The 23161-nt window shown below is 38.5% G+C and overlaps 1 protein-coding gene across 1 annotated transcript; it reads right to left on the minus strand.

Moving 5' to 3' along the window:
* Positions 1-565: 565 nt before the first annotated feature.
* On the minus strand, positions 566-21831 carry rab10 (RAB10, member RAS oncogene family). Its single transcript, XM_007260459.4, has 6 exons — positions 21091-21831; positions 6182-6242; positions 5893-6031; positions 3779-3868; positions 3362-3463; positions 566-1925 (listed from the first exon to the last, which is right to left on the minus strand). Exons 1-6 carry the CDS (start codon positions 21215-21217, stop codon positions 1839-1841), a joined length of 606 nt encoding a protein of 201 aa, XP_007260521.1. The 5' UTR covers positions 21218-21831; the 3' UTR covers positions 566-1838.
* Between the last annotated feature and the right edge of the window lie 1330 nt (positions 21832-23161).

Genomic DNA, 23161 nt, shown 5'->3' on the forward strand with positions numbered 1-23161 from the left:
AATAGCTATTATATTAAACGTTAGTTGACGAAACTCAGAGATGAGCCTCTGGACAGGACTAGAACTGTCGAAAAACAGTAGTCAATTCAGCCTGATGTTCTCAGTGGACATCTAAAAGAGAATAAAAGAGAAAATTACCCCAGGACCTCCTGAGAAACTTATCCTGTCTGGATAGGGCTTAACTGAAATGTCCTTAGCGTTTTCTTTTATTTGGATTTTCTACAATCCAAAGGAAGAACCTAGAGCTATTACTCACACTCAGTCACACACACATTTTTTTTTTACCCCTTGCATTGACATGCACTTCATGCCAAGATTTTTCATCAATACATTTTGGCTTTTGCATTGTGTCCCCAGTGTAACTACATGAAATCAGAGCTTCCAACTTCCTTCTCCCAGTACAGCGTGGGCTGTGTTTAACACTGGGCTTCTCATTTGTTCATTTGCAAGTAAAGTAAACTGATGGCTCGAATCGCATGTGTATGCAAGGTGTAAAACGGCTCAAAAATCATCAAAATACATAAGCGAACTGCTTCCACTTGCCCAGAATGAAGAAACAAACATGTAACTTATACAAGCTTATTTTTAATGGATCTGCAAAACTGTTTGAATTTCCAAAGAGAACTTCAACCCCACCCCCCCAGAACTGAGCATGAGCAGTGCAGCCATTCATGCTGCACACAAAAGTCTCCAAACCAAAAGAAAAATGGCATGCAGGATCAGGAGAGAGAGGAAAAAAAAGATAATGAGAGCGAGATAGAGAGAGAGACTGGGAAAGGTGTGGCAAAATAAACAACAACTAAAAAACATCACAAAATGTGAAACAAATCATGACAAAAAGAAGAAAAAAAAAATAAAAAAAACAGATGCCATTCTCTTCGGTTCAAACGTCTGTCCTGGCGAGTTTAGGAGTTCCTCAGTGAGTTCACATGGAGGGGGCGGGCAGGTGGAATAGTTAATGAGGTGATATTTGGGAGTGTGTGCGCACATGTGTATGTGTGTGCACTTGTGTTAGGTGTTGGGGGTTCAGGGAGAACAGGAGTTTAAGCCTTTTGGCTCCACATTAAGGCACCGGACGAAAAAAACAAACAAAAAAGACCCCTTAAAAAAAAGAAAAAGAACCCCAGTTAGACAAAAAGCTCTGTACACACTAACCACAGAGCTACACACAAAATATCCCAACCACCAACCCAGAAACTGTACAAAAACAAAAAAAACAACAAAAAAATGGCCTCAAATGTTCATGCCTGTTTGGATTAGTCAGCTAGTTTCACCTTCACACTGATGGATCAGAGTCATAAAAAAGGTCCAGCGGGTCCTTTCCAACCCCCCTTCATTCAGAATTCATCTTTTTTTTCAATCTTTTTTTAAAAATGTAGTGGTGAAGAGGTTTTCTTTCCCTCTTTTCCTCTTATTTTAAACCTTTAAAATAAATGACAAGAAACATGACATGATTTCTCTTTTTTATCTATACATTTCTTTTTTTTTTGCCGTCAGAAATAAAAATTATATTGTCAGCAAGCAGATGTGAGTGGAAGAACAAGAGTTGAGTTAGAGAGGGAGAAAAAGGGAGGAAATGAGAAAAGGGGAGAGAGAGAGAAAGAGATTGAAGAAGTGGATGAGAAGAGTTAGACACAAAGAAGGAAGAAAATGAGAGTGTGAGAAAGAGAACAAGACATTTTTTATATGTATGGGCCGTGTATGTGTGCGTGCGGGTTGTGAGTGTCTGTGTGAGTGAGTGTGAATGTGTGTGTGTGTGTGAGAGAGAAAGAGAGAGAGAGAGAGAGACAGAGAGAGAGAGATAAGAGAGAGAAGGAGAGAAAAAGGAGAGACACTGTTCAACTGCAACACTTGGTCTTCCATCCTGTGACTCCGCCTCCGGTGCTAATGTCGACGTTTTCACTGTTGGGCTCTTTTACAGGTGTCTGGAAAAAAAACACAAAAAAATTAGAGGGGTACAAATACTTGTGCAAAAGCCTTAGGCCATGTTTACATTATTAGCTTGAAGTGGCACAAATCTGATTTTTCCCACTTACTGTGATCTAGATTGTTTTAACCTGAGTCACTTTTTCCCCCCATGCTATTAATTGGTTCTACAGCTTACACACATTCTATTGCTTAGTTTCATGTTGAGTCTAGACTAAGATTAGTAGCTTAAAAATAGGGGCTTCTGTACCTAAACAATGAGCCTAATATTTGGGTGTAGAAACCATAGTCTCAGGACTTCCTAAAAACAGTGCACTAGGGAGCTGGAAGACGTTTGGAATTTAGTGTCAATTTTAATTGCTCATGGTTAATGTGGAATTTAAAGCTGTAACACAATACAGACCAGAGCAGAACGTATTCATCTTACACTGCACTTAACAGCACAGTAGCAAAAACTCCCTGTTTATATCTAAACGATAACTGGAGGTTGAAGAATTGTTTCCATTCTTCTAAAAAAACAAAACAATAAATTAACATAATAATAATAATATAAAAATAAAATGTATTATTAACATGGATATAGGATATGGAGCTAAATAAATGTGAATTGTGCAAACTAATTTATTACCATTAAAACATGCCAGTAACATAACTTAACTTGGGATTTATGCCAAAGCCCACTGTTTGTCACTTTGTTGCAATATCAGCATTGTCAGCAACTGTCAAATCGATCAGGGGTTTAAAGATCATTTTCAATCTGATATATCATTTTGCATAGTGGCAGTTCTATAGCTCTCAGCTTGTCCAGAAATGCATGTGTAATGCTTGTCCTTTATCTAAATAACATTTCACCACTGTAGAGGGAGCCTTAGAGAAAGAAATGCTAATTCTCCCATAATGCTGCTTCAACATTAATCAGGAAGAGAAAACTATAAACTCAAAATGATGTAGGTCAAACTTGTTCTTCATACTGTGGGAGACAAGTTCATTACCATACAAAAGCGCATCACTGAAGCTAAACCTGCCAAAAGTAAGCACTTTGGTATTCTGTGTAAAGTATTTTTGCAGGTGTTCTTGTGTATATGATTGTGATATAACAAATATTTAATGTATTAAAGTAAAGAAACCCTTAGAAGAGAAATAAGTCACACATCCTCTGTGGGTTCACGGCTTACTGAGTTAATGAGCGGTCCTCCCCAAAAGAGAAGACAGTGACTGGCCACACAGCTTTGAGCTTGCAAGATGGAAAGACAAACAGTCACTCAACATCACTCACAAAACTGCTCAATTGTGCTCTGTGTTCAGATCAGAGTCATAATAAAGGCCCAGGGGGTCTTTCCAACCCGACGATTTTTAAGCTGTGTGGCCAATCACTGAGGAAAAAGCTAAGTGGTGTCCCCAGATTTCTGAATGAAGTGTGCACACAAGCTCATACCTTTCTGAGGATGTCTTCTGCTAACGTAAGGAACGCCTTCTCAATGTTGATGTTGGCTTTTGCACTTGTCTCAAAGAAGCGAATTCCGTGTTCTCTGGCAATCTGAAGAAAAGCCAAGAAAGACAACCAATCAAATATCATTTTAGGTGTTCTCACTTCTGTGTATGTGTGTGTTTGGGGGGTGTGGCATAACACATTTCAAAACATCAAACTTGAGGACATGTTTATGTGCAAGTAAAGAAGAAAACACACAGACATTTGGAAAGGGGGGGGGGGGGGGGTCTGGTATAAAGTGATCTGTATTGCACAACAGGCAAAACCTAGATATAAACACCCTTCAAATAGATCCTTACAACAGCGCAACACTCAACCTCCCCGTCTTACACACTTGCATGCACACTACACACAGAACCTCACCTGTTCTCCCTTAGCCTTTGGTACGATCCGTTTGTCCTCCATATCACACTTGTTGCCTAGCAGCATTCTCTCCACATCCTCATTGGCATGCTGTAGATCACACACACACAGTACAGCCCATCATAACACTGACATCTTTGTAAACTGTACATAAAGAGCATACAAATACAGACGTCATACAAACCAAAAAATGCTCCCTCAGTCTCACAGTAGATGCATGTGTGTGTGTATAAAGAACCTTTACATCATCAAGATCTCAAGACACAACACTAATCTAATAAAGAAAAGGTTGAAACTAAATGTTGTCGACAGTTTAAATGAAGGTTGCTACACTGTTCTGGACTCAGCTTTCAGAAAATGTGCTAAAGTAGGGACTGAAGGAACACCAACTCCAGACCGAAGAAGGCTCTATCCCAATATCTATTAAAATGTTAAGAATAAAAGGGGCCACAAAACAAAGTATAATATAACATTAAAGTTCTGCAGTTTAAACAAGGTTTTCTTTTAGCTGCTGTAGACAGTTAGCATATCCTGAACAAAAGGGGTTACTGTATAATTTGTACTTTGTTTGCATGGCCTATATGTATGGCATTGTTCTGTCTGTTTGCATTCTTGTCTGCTAAAATGTTTCATAACCTGGAAAGAATGGGCTATTTTGGTATTTTCTCACATCAGTGAGAAAAAGAAATGAAATGTTACTTTGACTGTACAATGTCTCATCAGGGTTCCCACTCTTTTCCAGGACATGTGCCATAACTACAACAACTGTACAAATGGTTAATGTGTGTACTGTAGACCTTTTTCACACTTCGGTGGTAATGCGGAAGCATAAGTAGTAAGTAGTAAGTAGTAGCATTAAGCAATTTCTGGTTCAGTTTAAAATTACAGTAAAATTAAAATAGTGCTTAAAAATGCTAAACTCAATTCATTCATAATGCATTTGTTTGGATTATTATCAGTGAGGACTGTCAGCAGTTCAATGTAGAAATACATGAAGCAAAGTAAGTAAAGTAATGTTCTTATTGAAAACAGGTCACTCGTTATTTTCTCAGTTTATATCCCTTTGTTGTGTTAAAAGCACATTTTTAATCTGATATCTCAAGCTACGCAGTGGCAGTTTTTATATTTCTCAGCTTGTCCAAAAAGGCATGTGTAATGCTTGCCCTTTATATGAGTTACACTAATTTCGACTATAGAGAAAGAAAGAAAGAAAGAAAGAAAGAAAGAAATGCTAACTATTCCATAATGCTGCTTCAACATTACAAAGGAAAAGAAAACTGTATACTCAAAACTATTTCAGTGCAAAGGCCTTTTTTGCAGGTGTCCTCGTGTACACGATTCTTAGAAATACAGTTTTTTCTTTTGTCCTCCAGAATGATCCACAGCAAGGGTTATTATTTTATTTTGTCCATTCAGAGATGCGAGGATCATACAGCTTTGTAAAAACCCGTCCACCGTCTGAAAGCAGCTGCAGCAGGCTCACACACAGAGCTCTGTGCAGTAGTAAACAGCGGAGATGCAGGAGGCTACGGGTCTAAAGTTTTAAAGTTTAGTGACCGTGAAAAAGGTCTATTCCACACTTACTGTATCACTAAATGCAAATGTATCATTACTTTTTTTTTTATTTAAGGCTTAAAAGTGTCGTTGGAAATTAAGCTGTTGAAATTGCAGGTTTTCCAGGATACATGGGAACCCTGGTCATGAGGTCTTTGACACATTGTAATACATTATTGTAATAATAAGTGTAGGGGCAACATCATGTTTTATTCTATCAAGAAACAAAGGGCACTATTCATAATGCAATATGAAGCCAACATAAGCTTTTAATGACAACTGGCAGAAACCTAAATAAACATTTTGGAAAGCTTAATTCAGGAAGTATCAATTGTCTACAATTCTGGAGAGAAATAAACAGTGACAAAAGCAGCTTGAACAACTGATGCTTTTTGGAATAAGCTAAAATACATATATATATATATATGTTTGAGCCAGTTTTGACTTTCAGCACAAAAGGCCCTAAAACCCCTAAAAAGAAAAATGATCTCAATATTGGCAAGGGACAAGAGTACTATAAATCCAACAGTGTGTAAATGATATCTTTGCGAGAGACTAACCTCGTCAATGTTCCGGAGCCACTTGCTGATGTTCTCGAAGCTCTTGGCGTTGCTGATGTCGTACACAAGCATGATGCCCATGGCTCCTCTGTAGTAGGAGGTGGTGATGGTGTGGAACCTCTCCTGTCCTGCTGTGTCCCTATGCAATCAAACAAATAAACAATCATTAAAATTACTAAGCAACAAACACAAGAAAACTTTTTCCTTATTTTTTCTCTCTTGACATTCCTGTAAATATCCTACTTAAAAACAATGCCCTTATAGGTGAGGACAAACAGTCTATACTTACCATATCTGTAGTTTTATCTTCTTTCCTTGCAATTCAACTGTTTTAATCTTAAAATCGATTCCTAGGAGAGAAAAAAAAGAGAAACTGAAGTTAAGGATGAGGCACCAAGAGCAAAATAAGGAGCTCAGAATTTACAACAAACTTTAAAATCACTTGAGCATAGGGCTGTGAATCTTTGGGAATCACACACATCGATTCAGAATCGATTCTTGGGGTCACACGATTCGATTTTTTCAGATTCTTTCAAATCCAAACGATTTTATCAACCTATTGCAATAATGTAAACACACAAAGGTAAATCCAAGACAACATGTCTGATTTATTTATGCTTGCATGCATTTTTTAAACAAAACACAGACATCAGTTTTAAATCACGAATGGCAAAAAAGTGAGGTCAAATAAATTAATTCTCTTCAGTTCTTTAACCAGCGAATAATAATTCAGTCATTGATATGCTGAACGCCCGTACAAAAGGCTGTTTACTTGTTTGTCGCTCGGCTGTCAGAAGTGTACGCAGTAAACTGAAGTGTGTGGCGCAGTTTGCCTCGGATGGGCCCCTGCCGACAGGCAGTATGGAAACTGCCTGGCAGAGCATGTGGCACAGACTGGCACTCACTGGCATGGGCATGAAGAGGCCCATCTCAATCTGTCTACTGCTGAAGATTTAGCAGCTCACAGACACAAACACACACACAGCAACATTATTCAGAAAGGGTAGGGGGGTCAGAGAGCAACAGCGAGACTATGAAAGCACTGAACGAGAAAATGAAAGGAGGATGTATAAAAAAAAAGCATTTACTCAAGTGGAAAAGCACCAACAAAGCTCAAATAGACCAGGAAAACTTGATGCAGGAAATATACTGTTACTGGAGGAACGACTAAAAAACTGATCAACACGCGCAGTGTAATCTATACAAAAACAGTGACAGTTTCTAATTGAAGCGCACTGAAATAAACCAAAATTAATAACCGAAATTAAACAAAGGATTAATCAGAATGCTGCTGATTGGTTTATTTATTTCATTATTGTATAGGCCTGTCACAATATCAATTATTGTGGGCAATATATCGTCCCAGCAATTATTACGATTAACAATATTATTATTATTTTAAGACAACAGCACAACAAAGCATTAAACAATATATATGTGAACAAACATACAGATAAACACAACAGCCATCACGATTATTAAATATTATTGAATTCATATCCATTTATTATACAATAAGTTGATAATCTAATTATCGTGACAGGCCTACTGATGTATATCTTAAACAGCCTAAATGTTTCTAAGAAAAATAAATTACACAATACTACTTTTAAAAATGTCTATAATAGACATTAGCATTCCAGCAGACATACCAACAAAGCACAATAGTGTTTTTGCAACAGCTATGTTTTGCAGTGACGATCTGCTGATGCTGCTTCAATATAAAAGTAATAAACGTGGTTCTGTAATTTTGTGCTACCTTGTAATGTCATGACATACCATGTCAAACTGTATGTTTTTTATTTATATATAAAACCATCATATTATATAAAGCTCCAAACAGAAGGTGCGTAAATCTCTGTATCAGTGTAAATATTAAGGTAATAGAGGTGATATGGACCCGTCTGAACTAAATTGGTAAAAGTGTATATTGCACTTCCAAGGAAAACTAAATTATCCTGAAAACACTAAAAATTTTGACACTAGCGCTGCTTATCGATGCCTGAACTCCAGACTAGGGTTGTGGCGATGGACGATATCATGGTCCATCGTCATTTATGACCCAATATGCCACGCCCACTTTTTTGTTTTCCAGAAACATGCACTGACCTTCTTTAGGTCTCCTTCACCTAAAGCTTTAGCAGGGATTGTACGGAGTCAGGGATGTACCCTACTGCTACAATTATTAGTATTATATTATTTATTATTCTTCTATTATTATTCTATTATTATTAGTATATTATTATTTATATCTAGGTTACAGCTTGTCTTTGTTTTTTTTTCTACATGTCTGTATTAATTTTAAACATTTCATGTTATTCACGCAAATAGAATAAGCCTGCTCGTTGTGCGTCGGGAAACTTGCTCATTGTCAACCAGTGTTGGGAACGTTACTTTGAAAGAGTCATTAGTTATGTTTACTAGTTACTTCTCCAAAAAAGTAACTGAGTTACTAACAGAGTTACCCCACTATAAGGATTTAGCATCAGTCATAAGGAAAGCGCGTGCGGCAAATTATTTTGTTCTCCACAGATTTTAAGACACTTGGATTTGTTTGTATTTAGTAATTAAAGCATCAGAGAGTACTAATCCAGTCAGTCCAGTACTAATGCTGGAAGCTCAGTTCTGCCACTCCAACTCATCCCAAGGGTACTGAATGAACCTCCATCACTGCAAAGAGCACAGCTTATAGCCATGGCTCAACCAGAATATCCTATTCTGATGGTCAATGCATTTTTATAAAGATTATGCAAGAGTTTACAACCTCAATGCTGGTGAATATAATAGTATAAAAAAATGGACAGGGTTCAAAATACCATAACTGAACAGGAAAAGGCGGATAGATCACCACAATAAACTACTTCTTTATCAACTAACTTAACACTAACACTAAGTTTTTTCCTTCTATGAACAGTAGAAAAGAAATGTTTGCAGTTCTTTCAAGCAGTTTTAATAACTCTAATTAAAGATGTTTGACCATGCTCACAAAGAGGTCAGCAAGGAGTGTTTTTCTGTTTAACTATACAGAACACTGGAAACGTAACTATGCGTGACGGACAGCTGCCGGGCTTCACGTCCCCTCCCACACATTCCTGCCTTCGTGGTTTAAACTGCAGAGTGACACAAAGCCGCTGATATGCGCACACAGAAGTATAAACATGCTCTGCTGCGTAGCGCACTCTCGCTGGATACAGTCAGGCTCCGACGTAGGTTTGACACAGAAGTATAAATTGGGCTGAACATTAAACACACTGTTTTACACAGTGGTGGTGAAGAAAACAAAACATCTTAATGTCTCTAACATCTCCTCATAGAAAGGTTTTAGACTTTCACAAACAAAAACGTTTTGGGACGTCTACTTATTAAATAACTGTCTCTACTCTCCAGGAAACTGCTATGAGGATTTAAGGAATTGCTTTGAGCAACAAGTGCGTTACAGAGATCAGAATTTTTGATGATTACCACCCCACCTTATCCCTAACTCATTCTAAAAGTAATGAATGAAGCACAGACATCTCATAGAACACAGTTACACTGCTCCAGTGTAAAGTAGCAATGTGAATTCATTAGAAAGGGTGTCCACAAACATTTGGACATTTAGCATTGGCCCAGTGCAACTGAAGAACCAAACATGTCTTTGCTACATCTGAGTGTAAACTGCTTTTGATCTGTTGCCGAGCGATTGCTGTAACGCACTTCAAAACCTTGAGAGATGGGTTTTCTGAAGGTGCGCACGGACATGACAGCAAAAAACCTAAGGGTTAGAAAAAGATGTGAAAGACGTGTTGGGGGAGAGACAGAGAGAGCGAGAAAGAGAGATCAAAAATCAAGCAACTGCTGAAATACGAGCTGCCTCAAAAGAGAATTCCACCAAAAACACCTCCTAATGCACTCTGGGATGGATAAACCGTGTCCGTCAGCAAAGCTTGTACTGCGTGATAACGTCCAGCAGGAAAGCTGCCTGCTTGGTGTGTACGGAAAAATGCGCAGTAGATTGATTTCATAGCTTTCTTTGAGCGTTTCGGATGATTGGCTGCATTTCCTCCTCAATTTGCATGCAGAAATGACAGCAGGTTCTTATCTGATGATAGAACTGCAGCGTGACGTTTCTAAGCTCAGAAAAGACAACATCCGTGTTTCTGTGGCTCCAGCTTTGCTTTCAAAATGAGGGTGAAATGAGGTGTTTGACTGAACTCCGAAGACGTCAACTACTAAACCTTCCCTGAAGTGTTTCTGTGCAAGGGCATCATGTGATGCATCCTTCTGGCAATGAAGCCTCATTATGTTATCGTGCACACAGTAAAAGCAAACACTGGCTGTTTTATGACTGCAGGAACCAATCCATCCAGGCTCCGCCCACTAAAACAGACATTCCAAATAGAGAGCATAACTGCAGAAAAATATATAATTAACGTCATTAACTAAATTAAATTAGTTAACATTATTACTCGGACTAGAAAAAACAAAAGCTTTTAAACAATGAAACTTCAAATTTACCTCACCTGAGAAACTATTTCAAATATGTTCAAATATTTTCTAGAGATGGAAATATCAATCAGCTATGTATCAGTATCGAATAATTTTTTTTTAGCTTCACTATTTTTAGCTTTTGGCTTCACTATTGGAGCTGCTTGTTTACAGGAAGCTGCAATTTCTTCTCCAACCTCTAGATGAAACTCTGGAGCTGGAGCACAGCTGCATGGGTTATAAAACTATTATAAACTATTGACACATATATCTCTGATGAAAATTGTTGAGTAAAGCACTTCTGTTTATTTAGTCAGCTTAGATTCCCAATGTTTGCTTAGAGGAGGTCGTAATTTGATGGAGCTGTAGCAAGTTTGCCTGGCGTCTACGTGGCCTTCACCCTGCCTAAGATTTTATAATCGGCAATCAAAATCAGCCCTGGAAACCCCTGATTGTTCCATCTCGAATATTGTTCAATAAAATTGTTTGCTATTAAAACGTAACACATTGACTTAAAAAATAAGATTCAAATCCCCCCTCAGCAAACATATTTAGTGCAACACTGAGCTCAAAACATTAATATTTGTCATCTACTTGTAGGGAATATCTCCATTCTACAATCACATTTTTAAAATCTACCTTACCAGACAAAATATAATATATTTTGCTACTAGAACAAAAGAAATACCATAATGTTAAAAAAAATCTAAAAAAATGTGCTAAAATTTAAAGTCTCCCTTCAAATAGATAAATACACTAGAAACACGCAGCATGCGATACCACAGCAATCACCTGGAAAACCATAGCAACCACCTAGCAACACAATAGCAGCCACCTAGGAAAACACAGCAACCACCAAGCATTCTCCTACCAACATCATTAGCCAATGTCAATCAGCCATCAACACCATAGAAACACCATAGAAACTACCTGGAAAACCACAGCAACAGCCTAAAAAATATCTAGAAGTGGAATCTACCTTAGCTGCAGAACCAATACACATTCAGGCAATGCAATTTCTCTGAAACGTTCTACAATTACCTTTCTTAAACCTGGCTTCAACAAAGTAACAAGCAAACCACATTCAGAGGCGGTTTGGCACACATGTACACATTAGTACTGCAGTGTGAACCTCAATGTGTCTTGACGAGCCACCTGACTGCAAAGCTTTAACCAAGTCAAAAACTGTACAGTAACACACATGATAACCATAAGACCACACTGTCCATCACCAGCATGGATAAGGGCAATAATTGCAGCTGGTGAACATACGAAAAAAGGTGTCCTCCTCTTGATCTGGGCTGAGAACAGAAAAGTGGAAGACTCCTCCTCTATCAGAAACAATGTGTGGTCACAAGCCAGACATTAATAGCTATGCGTTCTGGCAATCATTTGTGATCGAATCACACAGGATACATGTTAGTGGCAGGTGTGAATGGTGCCTCACACTCAAAAGCCAGAGAAAGCAGCAGATGTGTCTTCTTACAACATGAAACGAGAGGCCCCTCTGCCGTGTATGTTGTACAATAGGCTCTAAAATATTTTTAGGCAAATATCACAATATATGACTTTATATGGAATATATATATATGATATATTTAAATGAAAATAGTGTGGAGAAGATGTGGATCCATTAACCACTACAAATTTTGTACAATTAAAAAACAACCCTTCTGTTCACTCAGTTTCTTCTGAAATCAGGAATATTGAAAAGTTTTATCATGCTTTTGTTGGATGTAACTTTCCCTACTGTCCAGGGATATCTTTTATCTTGATTTTACCACAATGCTGTGAATACAGTATGAAGCACCACCATACCATTCTGAAGAACACTGTTCCTCACCTCAATGCTTTATATCCTTCTAGCCCTTGCTTGGATTTAGGAATGGTGCCAATAGGCTCAAATTAATCTGCTTCACAAGTCTATGGGCTAAATTATTGGAGCTACTTTTCTGTAGGGACTAGAGAAGCTCTATGTCTGTGCATCAGCAACGAGTGCAACAAAGTAGGCGAGCGCTTACATTAGCAAGAGGTAGCTGGAGAGCATTAATTTGGATTTTAAAGAAGTCTGATTGGCATCAGTTAGCCTTATAGCAATGATAGTTTGCCAACTATCTGCTGCTTCAAACCAAGTGCTGGATGTAAATCTACACAGATTCCTCTCCTGAAATCTGTTTATTTGGGTGAGTAAAGTGCTTTCGTTTATTTACAGTAAGCTTAGATTCCCAAATTTCTCTAGCACTAAGGCTTTAGCATTAATGGCTTACTGCTCCAGCAGTGCTAGCTGGGGTTAGGAGCAGCCTACAGGCCGACAATACTCCCCTCTGAACTAGGAAATAGCGCGAGCGGTTAGCAAGTAATGCTAATGCTACCTCAGCATTGCTAGCTGGGGTTAGCAGCAGGCTACAGGCTCATAATACTCCCCTCTGAACGGGGAAATAGTGGTTAGCGACTAATGCTAATGCTCCTCCAGTCCCGGTGCTGGAGAACTAAACTGAAACTCCTGAATAACACTACTACAATTTGGCGGGGTGGCTTTACTGCTCCTTACAACTTGACTGGTAAAATTCAAACACAAGACGCACTGGATTAAAGGCACACTGATGATTTTTGTGAAATTAAAGGATTAAAAATATGTTAAAACCCTAGACACACAAACATACCTTAAAAAAGTGACTGTGTTTTGGTTTATATGTAAGTGTTTAATCTCTGTGATCTGAGTTGCACATTCATTTATCCCATAAGCAAGAGTGTGCATGTGTGATTATTTCCATCATGTGCAGCAGAATGTGCTGAGGATGTAACCAGAGAAGTTAGAAAAGGCCAACAGCGCAGAGAGTACAACGCATACGCACACACACACGCTCCTTCTTTCTACCCATAGCCTCATCCCTTAAACATTCACTCTGTAGCACCCTTTAAACCCAAATAAGCCTGTTTCTCATACCACAAAAACAAACCCTCAACAATCTCAGTCCATATACTCGAGCTTCACCCAATAAAACATGACCAGGTTGAACTCGGCACACTTTTCCACTGAGCAGTGCAGTACTGTATACTGAACAAATCAGTGACCCCTCATATTATTATTTCCATTGCCAAGTGACCCATGTCAAGTCAACAAGAGTACTGAACTGGGACATACAGGTGGAGCCATAAACACAGCAGACCAGTCCATCGCAAAACTGTTGTCATTACTGTTAAGTGTTAACTGTTTAACACTTTATCACAACTCCAGTTCACCTTAATCAATAACCCCTTAAAACTGGAGGAAAAAAAGCAGATTTAAGTACTATACTAAGTTTACATTCATTTAAAAATGTTCAGCTCCTGACCCACTGTTCAGTAAAGAGGGTTTTCTCAATTAATAGAAATTAAGCCCATTGATGAAAGCTGCCCAGTCCACCTTATGCACAGAAAACATAGATCACAGATGCTCTGTTGTTTGGAGCAGATTACTGCAAAGGAATAAAAAAAAGATTCCGAAAGAAAGGTTTCCACCAATATATTTAGCAAATATCACTACATAACCATTTTTGCTCATGTAGTACCTAACTTTATTTGTATTTCTCATTCTTAGTGCGCAGCCAGAGAGCAGTATAGAATACAAACAGAAGTATAATTTGATTGTGTATCACAATCCAAATCTACCAGATGATTTTCTTCTGAAATGTGCAATCAATCTATAATTTAGCCAATTCTACAATTATTACATATTTGAGAAATGTGTAGAAGTAATAACAGAGTAATAGAAGAATAAGCAGAGTAATAACTGTAAACACAATTAATCAGATTCCCCTCTTGCGAGTCCATCACTTAGCTCTGCCGATTTTCACTGTACTAAGCTAACAAAGACCTTGAGAGACAATGCAGAACATTATAGAAGCACTGCAAAAAATGCAATACTACATTTATTTTATATGGTTAACGTGCCCCCATTCAGAGTCTGTCACTCGGGTTGTCGGATCATCAGTAGTTGGTATTCACCATAGACTGTATATAGCTGGACAGAGCATCGTCTCTTAAAAGTGAAGCCACCTCAGGTCGGGCGCCCCCTGCTGTTCGGCTGCAGAAAGCTGTGTAACTCCACCCATCCCCATAGGTTTCAATGGCAAAACAGAAAACTTTCAATCACGTTTTTTTCTAATATACTGTAATTCTACCTCCATTATTTAAATGTAACAGCTAGTGTAACCTCTGCTTATATTGTCAAATTTTTATATCCCCACAGAATTCGGTTTTTAAAACGTTATTCAGCTCTATTCAAAAAAGGTGTGGTTATGGTAAAAGGGCTGCTTATGGGCGGGACCAATAACAGACCGTCAGCTCCGCTCCGCCCCGCTCTGCAGTCTGTGACCGCGAGGCAGCCCTCAGGGGCGGGGTTATTTAAATGAGTAGGCGGTCTCTCCACAGCCTTTCTCCCTCCTCTGGTCTCTTCTGCGCAGACTCTGGTCTCTGAATCGCCAAAATGGAGGAAGATTTTGGCTTCATTTTCATTGAATTTCAGCAGGTTTCTCAGTTTAACCACGAACACTACTGGACAGTCCCTATCTGACAGATACCAGGTGGGAGGAGAAGCATCATAGATTGTAAACTCTTAGGAAACTTTGGAAACATTTTTTATGACATGGAGAAAGAGTGTGTCCTCTGCTATAAGGTTAGATATAACAGGCATTAGCTGGGCTCTTTTTAAACGTAGGAGCCTCTGTATGTTTATATGAGTGTGTAACACGATCCTGTTCTGTGCTCAGGGATAAGGGGAGTTTCCGGTGGGTATTTTAGGATGCTGAGCCATCGCAGCTGCATCAGCCATATGCAAGAAATGGTTTAAGAACTCCATCGACCAGAAAGAGAAAGAGATCACACCAGAGAGAACTTAAGATAAATGGATAGAGGGGAAAAGAAAACAAAAGCAGGCTGTGGGTCAGAAAGGAAGAGCAGATGACAGAGTAAAATGTTAGGGTGGTCTTCAGCAGAGGTGTAAGAAAATATTGAATAGGATACATGGCAACATGATACCCATGTGGTACGCTTGTCATCAGAGTGTATCAGGACTGTTAACTCTATTTAAACCTTGATCCGCTCTCTTCATTTAAATGACAGGTGACTATGTTCTTTCTTAAATTGGTAGTGTTCATTAAGGATTTATTGATAAAATATTTGCCTATACCAATTCCACAAGTATCTGCTTATATAGATCCTTTCTCATCTATTTCTACATATCAGATCTAACAATTAAACAGTTCCTGAAAAATATATAAACTTTTTCTATTTTCATAAAGCAGTTAATAACTCAGTGTTGCAGGATAACGTATGATTTTAGAATTACTGACCATTGCATAATACACTCAAATGTGTGTGATTCGTAATTTATCAGAAACAACATACATAGCCATATCACTCTCATTCTTTGTTTAAATAAAAAAATGACATGGTTTCTCCTCATCGTTTCAATGACGCATCACCGCACAAACCACATGCATCATCGCCTGGGCAACCCCTAAACCAACCTGTGTGTTTACAATTGCTGCTGGAAATACCAAAACTCTGGTTGTGACTAAAATGAATCACTGTTTGTGTTTCACTATTGTAGTTTCTACTAACCAACATAGAACACACACTATTACGATCAAGGCACCAGATGAGTGAGTCTTCTGTTAGTACTAATTAACACCAACAACCTACAGCTCAAACTTACCACCCTCTAAAGCAACACTGCGACACTGCACACTAAAGAACATGGTTACAAATCGTTTAGCTAAGTGATGGCAAAAAATTACTACACTGTATTTCTGAGGTCCATCTCTGCAGCAAACTTCATGTAGAGAAGAATGTTCATATCTTATTTAGCTGACTAAATAAATCCCACAGTACCGCAATCAATATCCATCCATCAAACCTCACCGTCATTTCTGCTCTCCCGACTCCACACTGACACACAGTACTTGGACCTCTATGATTGACAATTGCGATGTACTATACACAGAAAATACATGAGGCAGTATTCAAAACTGTAAGGCCATACCAAAGCATACACATTTAAATATTACAATTAAAAATTATTTGTGAATTTCAGTCCCATCTGATTCTTTTTCAACCATATGTTTTTCAATGTGTGCCTTCAGACATCAAATAGTAGTGCTGTGAATCCTGATTAAATTCGATTTATATTTCATTTAAATAAAATTTATATAAATTTATCAATACCTAATGTAATAAAAAACACATATGTGGAAGACAGGATTTTAATGTACTTTTTTTAACAAAAATATGGCACAATTAGGTGCAGCTGCGATTAGGCCTGTCACGAGAACAACATTTTCAGGACAATATATTGTCCCAGATATTATTGCGATAAACGATAATATTGTCATTTTAAAGCACTACTATAGAAAATGCTTTTTCTTGCTTCTGGGCTCCCCAAAGGAGGACAATGTGCTACAGTAATAAAATACTAGCTTTATAATACTATTACACCATTTTACAGTGAAACTAACTTTTTTATTATTAAGAACAGACATTGGGCTTCCAATAGAAAACAAATTATATCCTAAGTAAATAAAACAAATAAAATACAACCACCCTGGGACTCTGTGTTCTGAAAAAACGGCACTAAATATTAAAAAGACCTTTATAAAAAAAATTAAGTAACAACAAATAGATTAAAGTAACAATTATTTTTTTTAACTCTGGACACAAAGGCACTTGCAGATTCTCTTTACTGATCATATATGTATATGCTATAAAACACAAATGAACTCAAATCACACATGTAATTATACAGGCCTAGATGCGATACATACTGTGTATTATGAATGCCAAAACATTATAAGTACCACTGGATAATGTTTTGAGATATATGTCATACATCCATTTGTGCAGCCACAACAGCATTGCCAAGGGTAATGTCGAACTAAAAGCATACTGGAACTTATTGCCTTGAGCGACCATTGTAGGGTTTCACTTTAGATTTCTGTAACCCTTGTACTTTGACATACTTGGAGTGGTTTACTACAGACATTTTTACAACTGCATTTTTTTGTCCAGTTGAATCTGTCCACAAAGTCTGTAAGTGATTCAGACTAAGGCCAACAAACTAAAAATGTGAATACGCCCCAAGTATTCACATGCCAAGTACCAGACCTAAATCTAAATTTAAGATATTCTAAAGTTCTCTCAACACCATTTTCTACAATTTCAATGAACAAGAGCATTTGAAGGCGGCGCACGGATGGGTCGATAGCTCTGTCCTACTAAAATCCATATAAGCAGCCTTGTCCTTGAATGACACCCAACTTGTGACCTTTTCTGTCACACAGCTCCCCTTCTCGCAACGTAGGTGGCTCAACTACAACACCCCATACACACTATTACCGGCTTTACACTCTAAACTCTGTCTCTGTAAAAACAGAACCAACCTGAGAGCACAACACACCTCTCTCCAATCAGCCAAGTCTAAATCCCTGAAAACATAAACTCAAATACAAAAACATGACCCAGACTTCTGAGGCCAATGCACTAGCATGCTGACTAGCTCCCAAAGCAAGGGGAAAAAGAAACAGACTTCCCTTCTGAAAACATACTGGTGACAGTAATTAAAGGCAGAAGGAGTTGGGAACAGTTATCAAGCATGCATGTGTCACAATCTATAATCGGACTCTCACTGCACAAATTCACTTCATTAAAAGTGATTTCAGTGATTACCTGCTTAATTAAATGGCCTTTCTAACAAACCAACTAAAACTGTTTTGGTGTAAAAGGCTTCATTCTAGAGAAAGTTGTCAGCACTGTTCACAGTCAGAGCCCTGAGTTAAAGGTTTGAGCTGAAAGTTTGTAGTAAATTCAATGTGTAGTTTACTTGTGTGGTTCACTTATTCAGTTTAGCCAAAATCCCATATAAACCTTAAAAGATTCAGCAGTGGATCTGAATTGTAAATTAAAATATAAAAATGACTATATTTGTGTTGTAATCATGAATATGCTTAATTTAATTAGAACCATTATAAAGAAATTTGAATCTGTAAGATTCTCAACAGTAAACAATATTTTTACAACTAAACCAAATGTAAATTATTCAAATTCAGTGAAATTTCCCTTTTAGGTATTAGCCACATAGATTCATACATCACAGCATCAGATGATATCAAGGTAATGTTGTGCTAAGAAATGCAGAACAAATCTATCTGTTAACAACGTACATAATTTGCTAGGTGATTCACCTTGCTTTTTAAAGAGCAGTTAAAAACAACCTTCCCGCATTTAAAATTCCTATTGAAAAGTCCCCTTAGTGTAGCAGAAAAAAAACAAGACAAGATGTTAGGTTTGTAAGATCAGCACAAAGAAAACATCAGGTAACTTAAGTTTTGTAAAGTAATCTGACATCAATGCATACTTGAAAAATGTGCGCTGAATTATTATTTCAAAAATAAGCATTGAGCATATCCTCAGTACCTAAAGAATACCAACCTAACTGTGCATTTTATTACAGAGGGTGTACATATCCTGAATGATGTGCAGCAAATATAAAATAAGAATAACTGTACTTTACATGAAAGAGCATTTGAACCGCAGAATAGTAGAATCTGCCACTGCTGACGCTTTTTTTTATATGATAGACTGAGAAAACTAAATAATTTGTTTGAATATTGTGATGACATATTTTCACCCAGCTCTATCAGTGTGTGATAAAGGGTGAGGGCTTTTATATTGTTCATTTTAATAGAAATCATTTACAACTCTGGAAAAAATTAAGAGGCCACTTCCTTTCTGAATCAGTTTCTTTGATTTTGCTATTTATAGGTAGGCTATATGTAAAATGAACATTGTTGTTTTATTCTAAAACTACGGACAACATTTCTCCCAAATTCCAAATAAAAATATTTTCATTTAGAGCATTTATTTGCAGAGAATAAGAAATGGCTTAAATACCAATAAAAATGCAGAGCTGTCAGACCTCAAATAATGCAAAGAAAACACGTTCATATTCATAAAGTTTTAAGAGTCCAGAAATCAATATTCGGTGGAATAACCCTAGTTTTTTATCACAGTTTTCACACATCTTGGCATGTTCCCCTCCACCAGTCTTACACACTGCTTTTGGATAACTTTATGGCACTCCTGGTGTAAAAATTCAAGCAGTTCAGCTTGGTTTGATGGCTTGTGATCATCTATCTTCCTCTTGATTATAACTAGAGGTTTTTTAATTCTGTAAAATCAAAGAAACCTCTTATTTTTAAGTGGTCTAGGATTTTTTTTTCCAGAACTGTATATCATGATTTAGATTTGTGCCATGTCGTCCAACTCTAGTATCACTGAAACAAAGCACTGTTTACTCCTTCTATCTCTGTGGCCCACTCAACACTACAACTAACCCTTCACTTAACAATCTCAAGATGTACATCTAAATGAGGAAACAGGTTTGGCTATTGTTAAACCTATATTTTTTTTGTATTATCTGAACACGCATTTTACTAAGTGAACACTTATGGTAAGGAGTTTAGACAAAGAGAGATAGATAGCTTTGGATGAATACTGAAATACGTACCAAGGGCAGGGTTTCAGACCACTGCTCTAGCCTTCCAGGGCAGGGATACTAAACACTCCCTTGACAGGGCCTGTGTTCACTTAGACAAGACTAGACAGCTGGCTAGCAATTAGGTAGGAATAGCTTCTCAGTGGTGCAGCTGCAATGGCCATTTAGTAGTTAATTAAGCTAGCTAGCTATTACATTATTATATTATGTGGGTGGGGTGAGGGGGGTTTATAGCTATATACATTTATAGCTAGCTAACGGCTAACCTAACTCCTCTCTTCGTCTAGTTGGTTAGCTAGTTTAGCTAAAATGTGAAGAACTGAACTTCTGGGGGCTCACTAGGACAACACCACAAGCCAGCTAACTAGCTAGCATTAGCAAGATATTCAAAACTGTTCAGTTAGCTAACTAGCGAGCTAGGTTAGCTACGCTAGCTAGCAACCAAGAAGCTTATCTATCTGTTTCTCGAGAAAGTAAAAAAGCACAGTTACTTAGCTCTTACTGTTCCAAAGTAACCCTGTAAAAGCTAATTAATTTTAACTCAGTTTATCGAAAAAGGCGAAAAGCTACCTAGCGTTAGCTAGTTAGCTTAGATTTGCAGCTAACCTCCAAACTTGTAGCGTTAGCTAGAAACCGGTGTTCTGTCGAGTTATGCTACCAATCGCTACAGGCTTCCTAAAGTCACTGCGCATGCGCTAACCTACAATTTGTTTTATTATTTCTCGTTTTTTTTTATAATAAATTTGTTTTTACTTTTTTGTGCATTAAACACCCTGGACTCACTGTCATTGCACAAAAGTGTGAATATAAATTAATAATAATAAATACAATAACTATTATTTGAAAAAAAAAAATACAAAAGCAGTTTGTAATGACCTCTCATTGCCATAACTTTACCATAATACAGTGATTTATGCCATCCAAATATACTAGCCACATCTACTGGGAACATGCTTCGTATTTTTATAGTTAAATATACACTATGGTAGCACGGTTTGACAAGGTAGCACAATTCGACAGAACACCGGGCCTCAATGATATTTTCCCCCCGCCCAACAAGGGCAGCCTGTCAGTCACACAGCTCCACCACACCTCGCCTCAGACCAGCTTCTGTCCCCGAGTGTAGCGTTAGGTTAACTAACTGAAGAGGGAAAATAAACTGTAAAAAAAAAAACTGAGAAATTAGCGGGTGATCTCACCTATGGTGGAGATGAAGGTGGTGTTGAAGGCGTCGTCTGAGAAGCGGAACAGCACGCAGGTCTTTCCCACCCCAGAGTCTCCGATCAAGAGAAGCTTAAACAGCAAGTCGTACGTCTTCTTCGCCATTATTTGCCTTTATTGTTTTATTTTAAAAAGTTAACGTTAACGCTTAAAGGCTAAAAGCTAGCTCGGCTAAGTTTCTGATGGGGTAAATATGTGTGTTGTCTCCAGGCTAGCAGAGCTAAAGAGCTGTGAGCTAGGCTAAGCTACGCTGGCTGGCTGGTATCTGGAGCACAGCTAGTTAACTAAACCCGGGCCCTGTGTAAACCCGACTCTTCCCGGCAGGCTAGACTACTGTTTAGAGCTCCGTCCTTTCGCTGTGGGTTTTCGGGAGGATGGCAGTTCCTCTCTCTGGAGCAGATTTCCCCCTTTTTGCCCCCCACTCTTTCTTTCTTTCTTTCTCTCACTCTCTCCCACACAGTCGGGACAAAATGGCTCCCTCAAAAACCCGACTTTACTCTTTTCTTCCAAACTAAACACCGAGCTGCTTCAGATTCTCAGCACACCGCCTCATCCCAGCCGTGTCTGCGGGTCTAACCATCCGAGAGAGCCGAACCCCGCGCTGTTTTGTCGGATCTCCGCCGCCGTTTCCCCCGGTTTACTCTCCGAGCTCTGAAAGATGCCGAAATACAGACGACCGCCGTCGCCTTCGAATGGAGCCACCAAAGGCGACACCCTAGATATCAGACCGCGCCTCCCTTCCGCCCCGGTTTCAGCGTTCGCGCTTCTGATTGGCCAAAGCGTCAGTCTGTCAGGGCTTTCTGCACCGCTGATTGGACAGAAGCTGCGCTGTCAGAAGGCATGCGGGCGTTCACTGCTGAAGCCTGCTTGGGTTTGAAAGGGGGCAAATGTTAATGGGTGCATGTCATTTGCCCCCTTCAGTTACGTGTTCTAAAAACAGCTGGGAGAGACTGGCTAGGTGGCAGATCATCATTTCACACAGAGAGCCAGTGAAATCTCTCTCCACTGGCCTTCTTTTGCTGTGGAGATACTACATAGTATGTGGTGTAGGGGTTTAAGAACATATTATTTTTTTTATATATTAGGCTACACGTAAAGATTATTTTCAGACAGTCAGTCATGCTGTTAGATCCCTCTGTTCTGATTGGATAAAAAATATATTTTTTTCTGGGTCCAACAGTCTAAGGCACTGCCACTATGATTGGAAGATTGCTGGTTCAAATCCCATTCATGTAGCTTGCCATCAGCTGCCAGAGCCCTGAGAGAGCACTATTGGCCTTGCTCTCTCTTGGTGGATAGATGGCGCTCTCTCCCCACATCACTTCAAAGGATGATGTCAATCAGCACAAGGTTTCTGTGAGTTGATGTATCAGAACCGAGTCGCAGCGCTTTCTTCCAATCGCGCTGTGATGCTACTCAGTAATGCTGCTTCAGCAGCAGTTCCAAAAGAGGTAGTGTCTGATTTTACATGTATTAGAGAAGGCATGTGCTAGTCCTCACCCTCCTGGGCTGCATCCAGAAACTTTTGCTACTCCTCCTCTCCTACTCCTCCTTTCCTACTCCTCCTCTCCTACCCCGGAAGAAGGTGGAGGAATCGAGGAGAGGAGAGGAGGAGGAGGAATGGAGGGAAGGAGCTGTAATTGGGGAAATGGGACAGCTGATCCCTTTTAGATAGGATGTTGACTACCAATGAACTGAGCCAATCACAACGCTCACTTTTAGCACATGCCGGATACTGCCCAGCCAATCACAGCTTCTGAATAAAGCTCCACATACAAAAATAAAAACGAGAGATCAATAAACACAATACCAAATTCTAGAGATCAAGCTTCAAAGTGCAGCCTGATTAGCCATTGATGAAGGTTGCATATGTAAATATTAAATTATTTTAATAGTAAAATATGATTTCATTGAATGTAATAAAACAAATAACAAATCTTAATAAATAATAAATATAATAATACATATTATATTTTGCATACATTTTGAAGTGAAAAAATATTAGATGAAACAGCATCAATGGAACATTACTGTCACACAGCTAAATAT

This window comes from Astyanax mexicanus, chromosome 1 (genome assembly GCF_023375975.1).
Source record: "Astyanax mexicanus isolate ESR-SI-001 chromosome 1, AstMex3_surface, whole genome shotgun sequence".
Lineage (NCBI taxonomy): Eukaryota > Metazoa > Chordata > Actinopteri > Characiformes > Acestrorhamphidae > Astyanax > Astyanax mexicanus.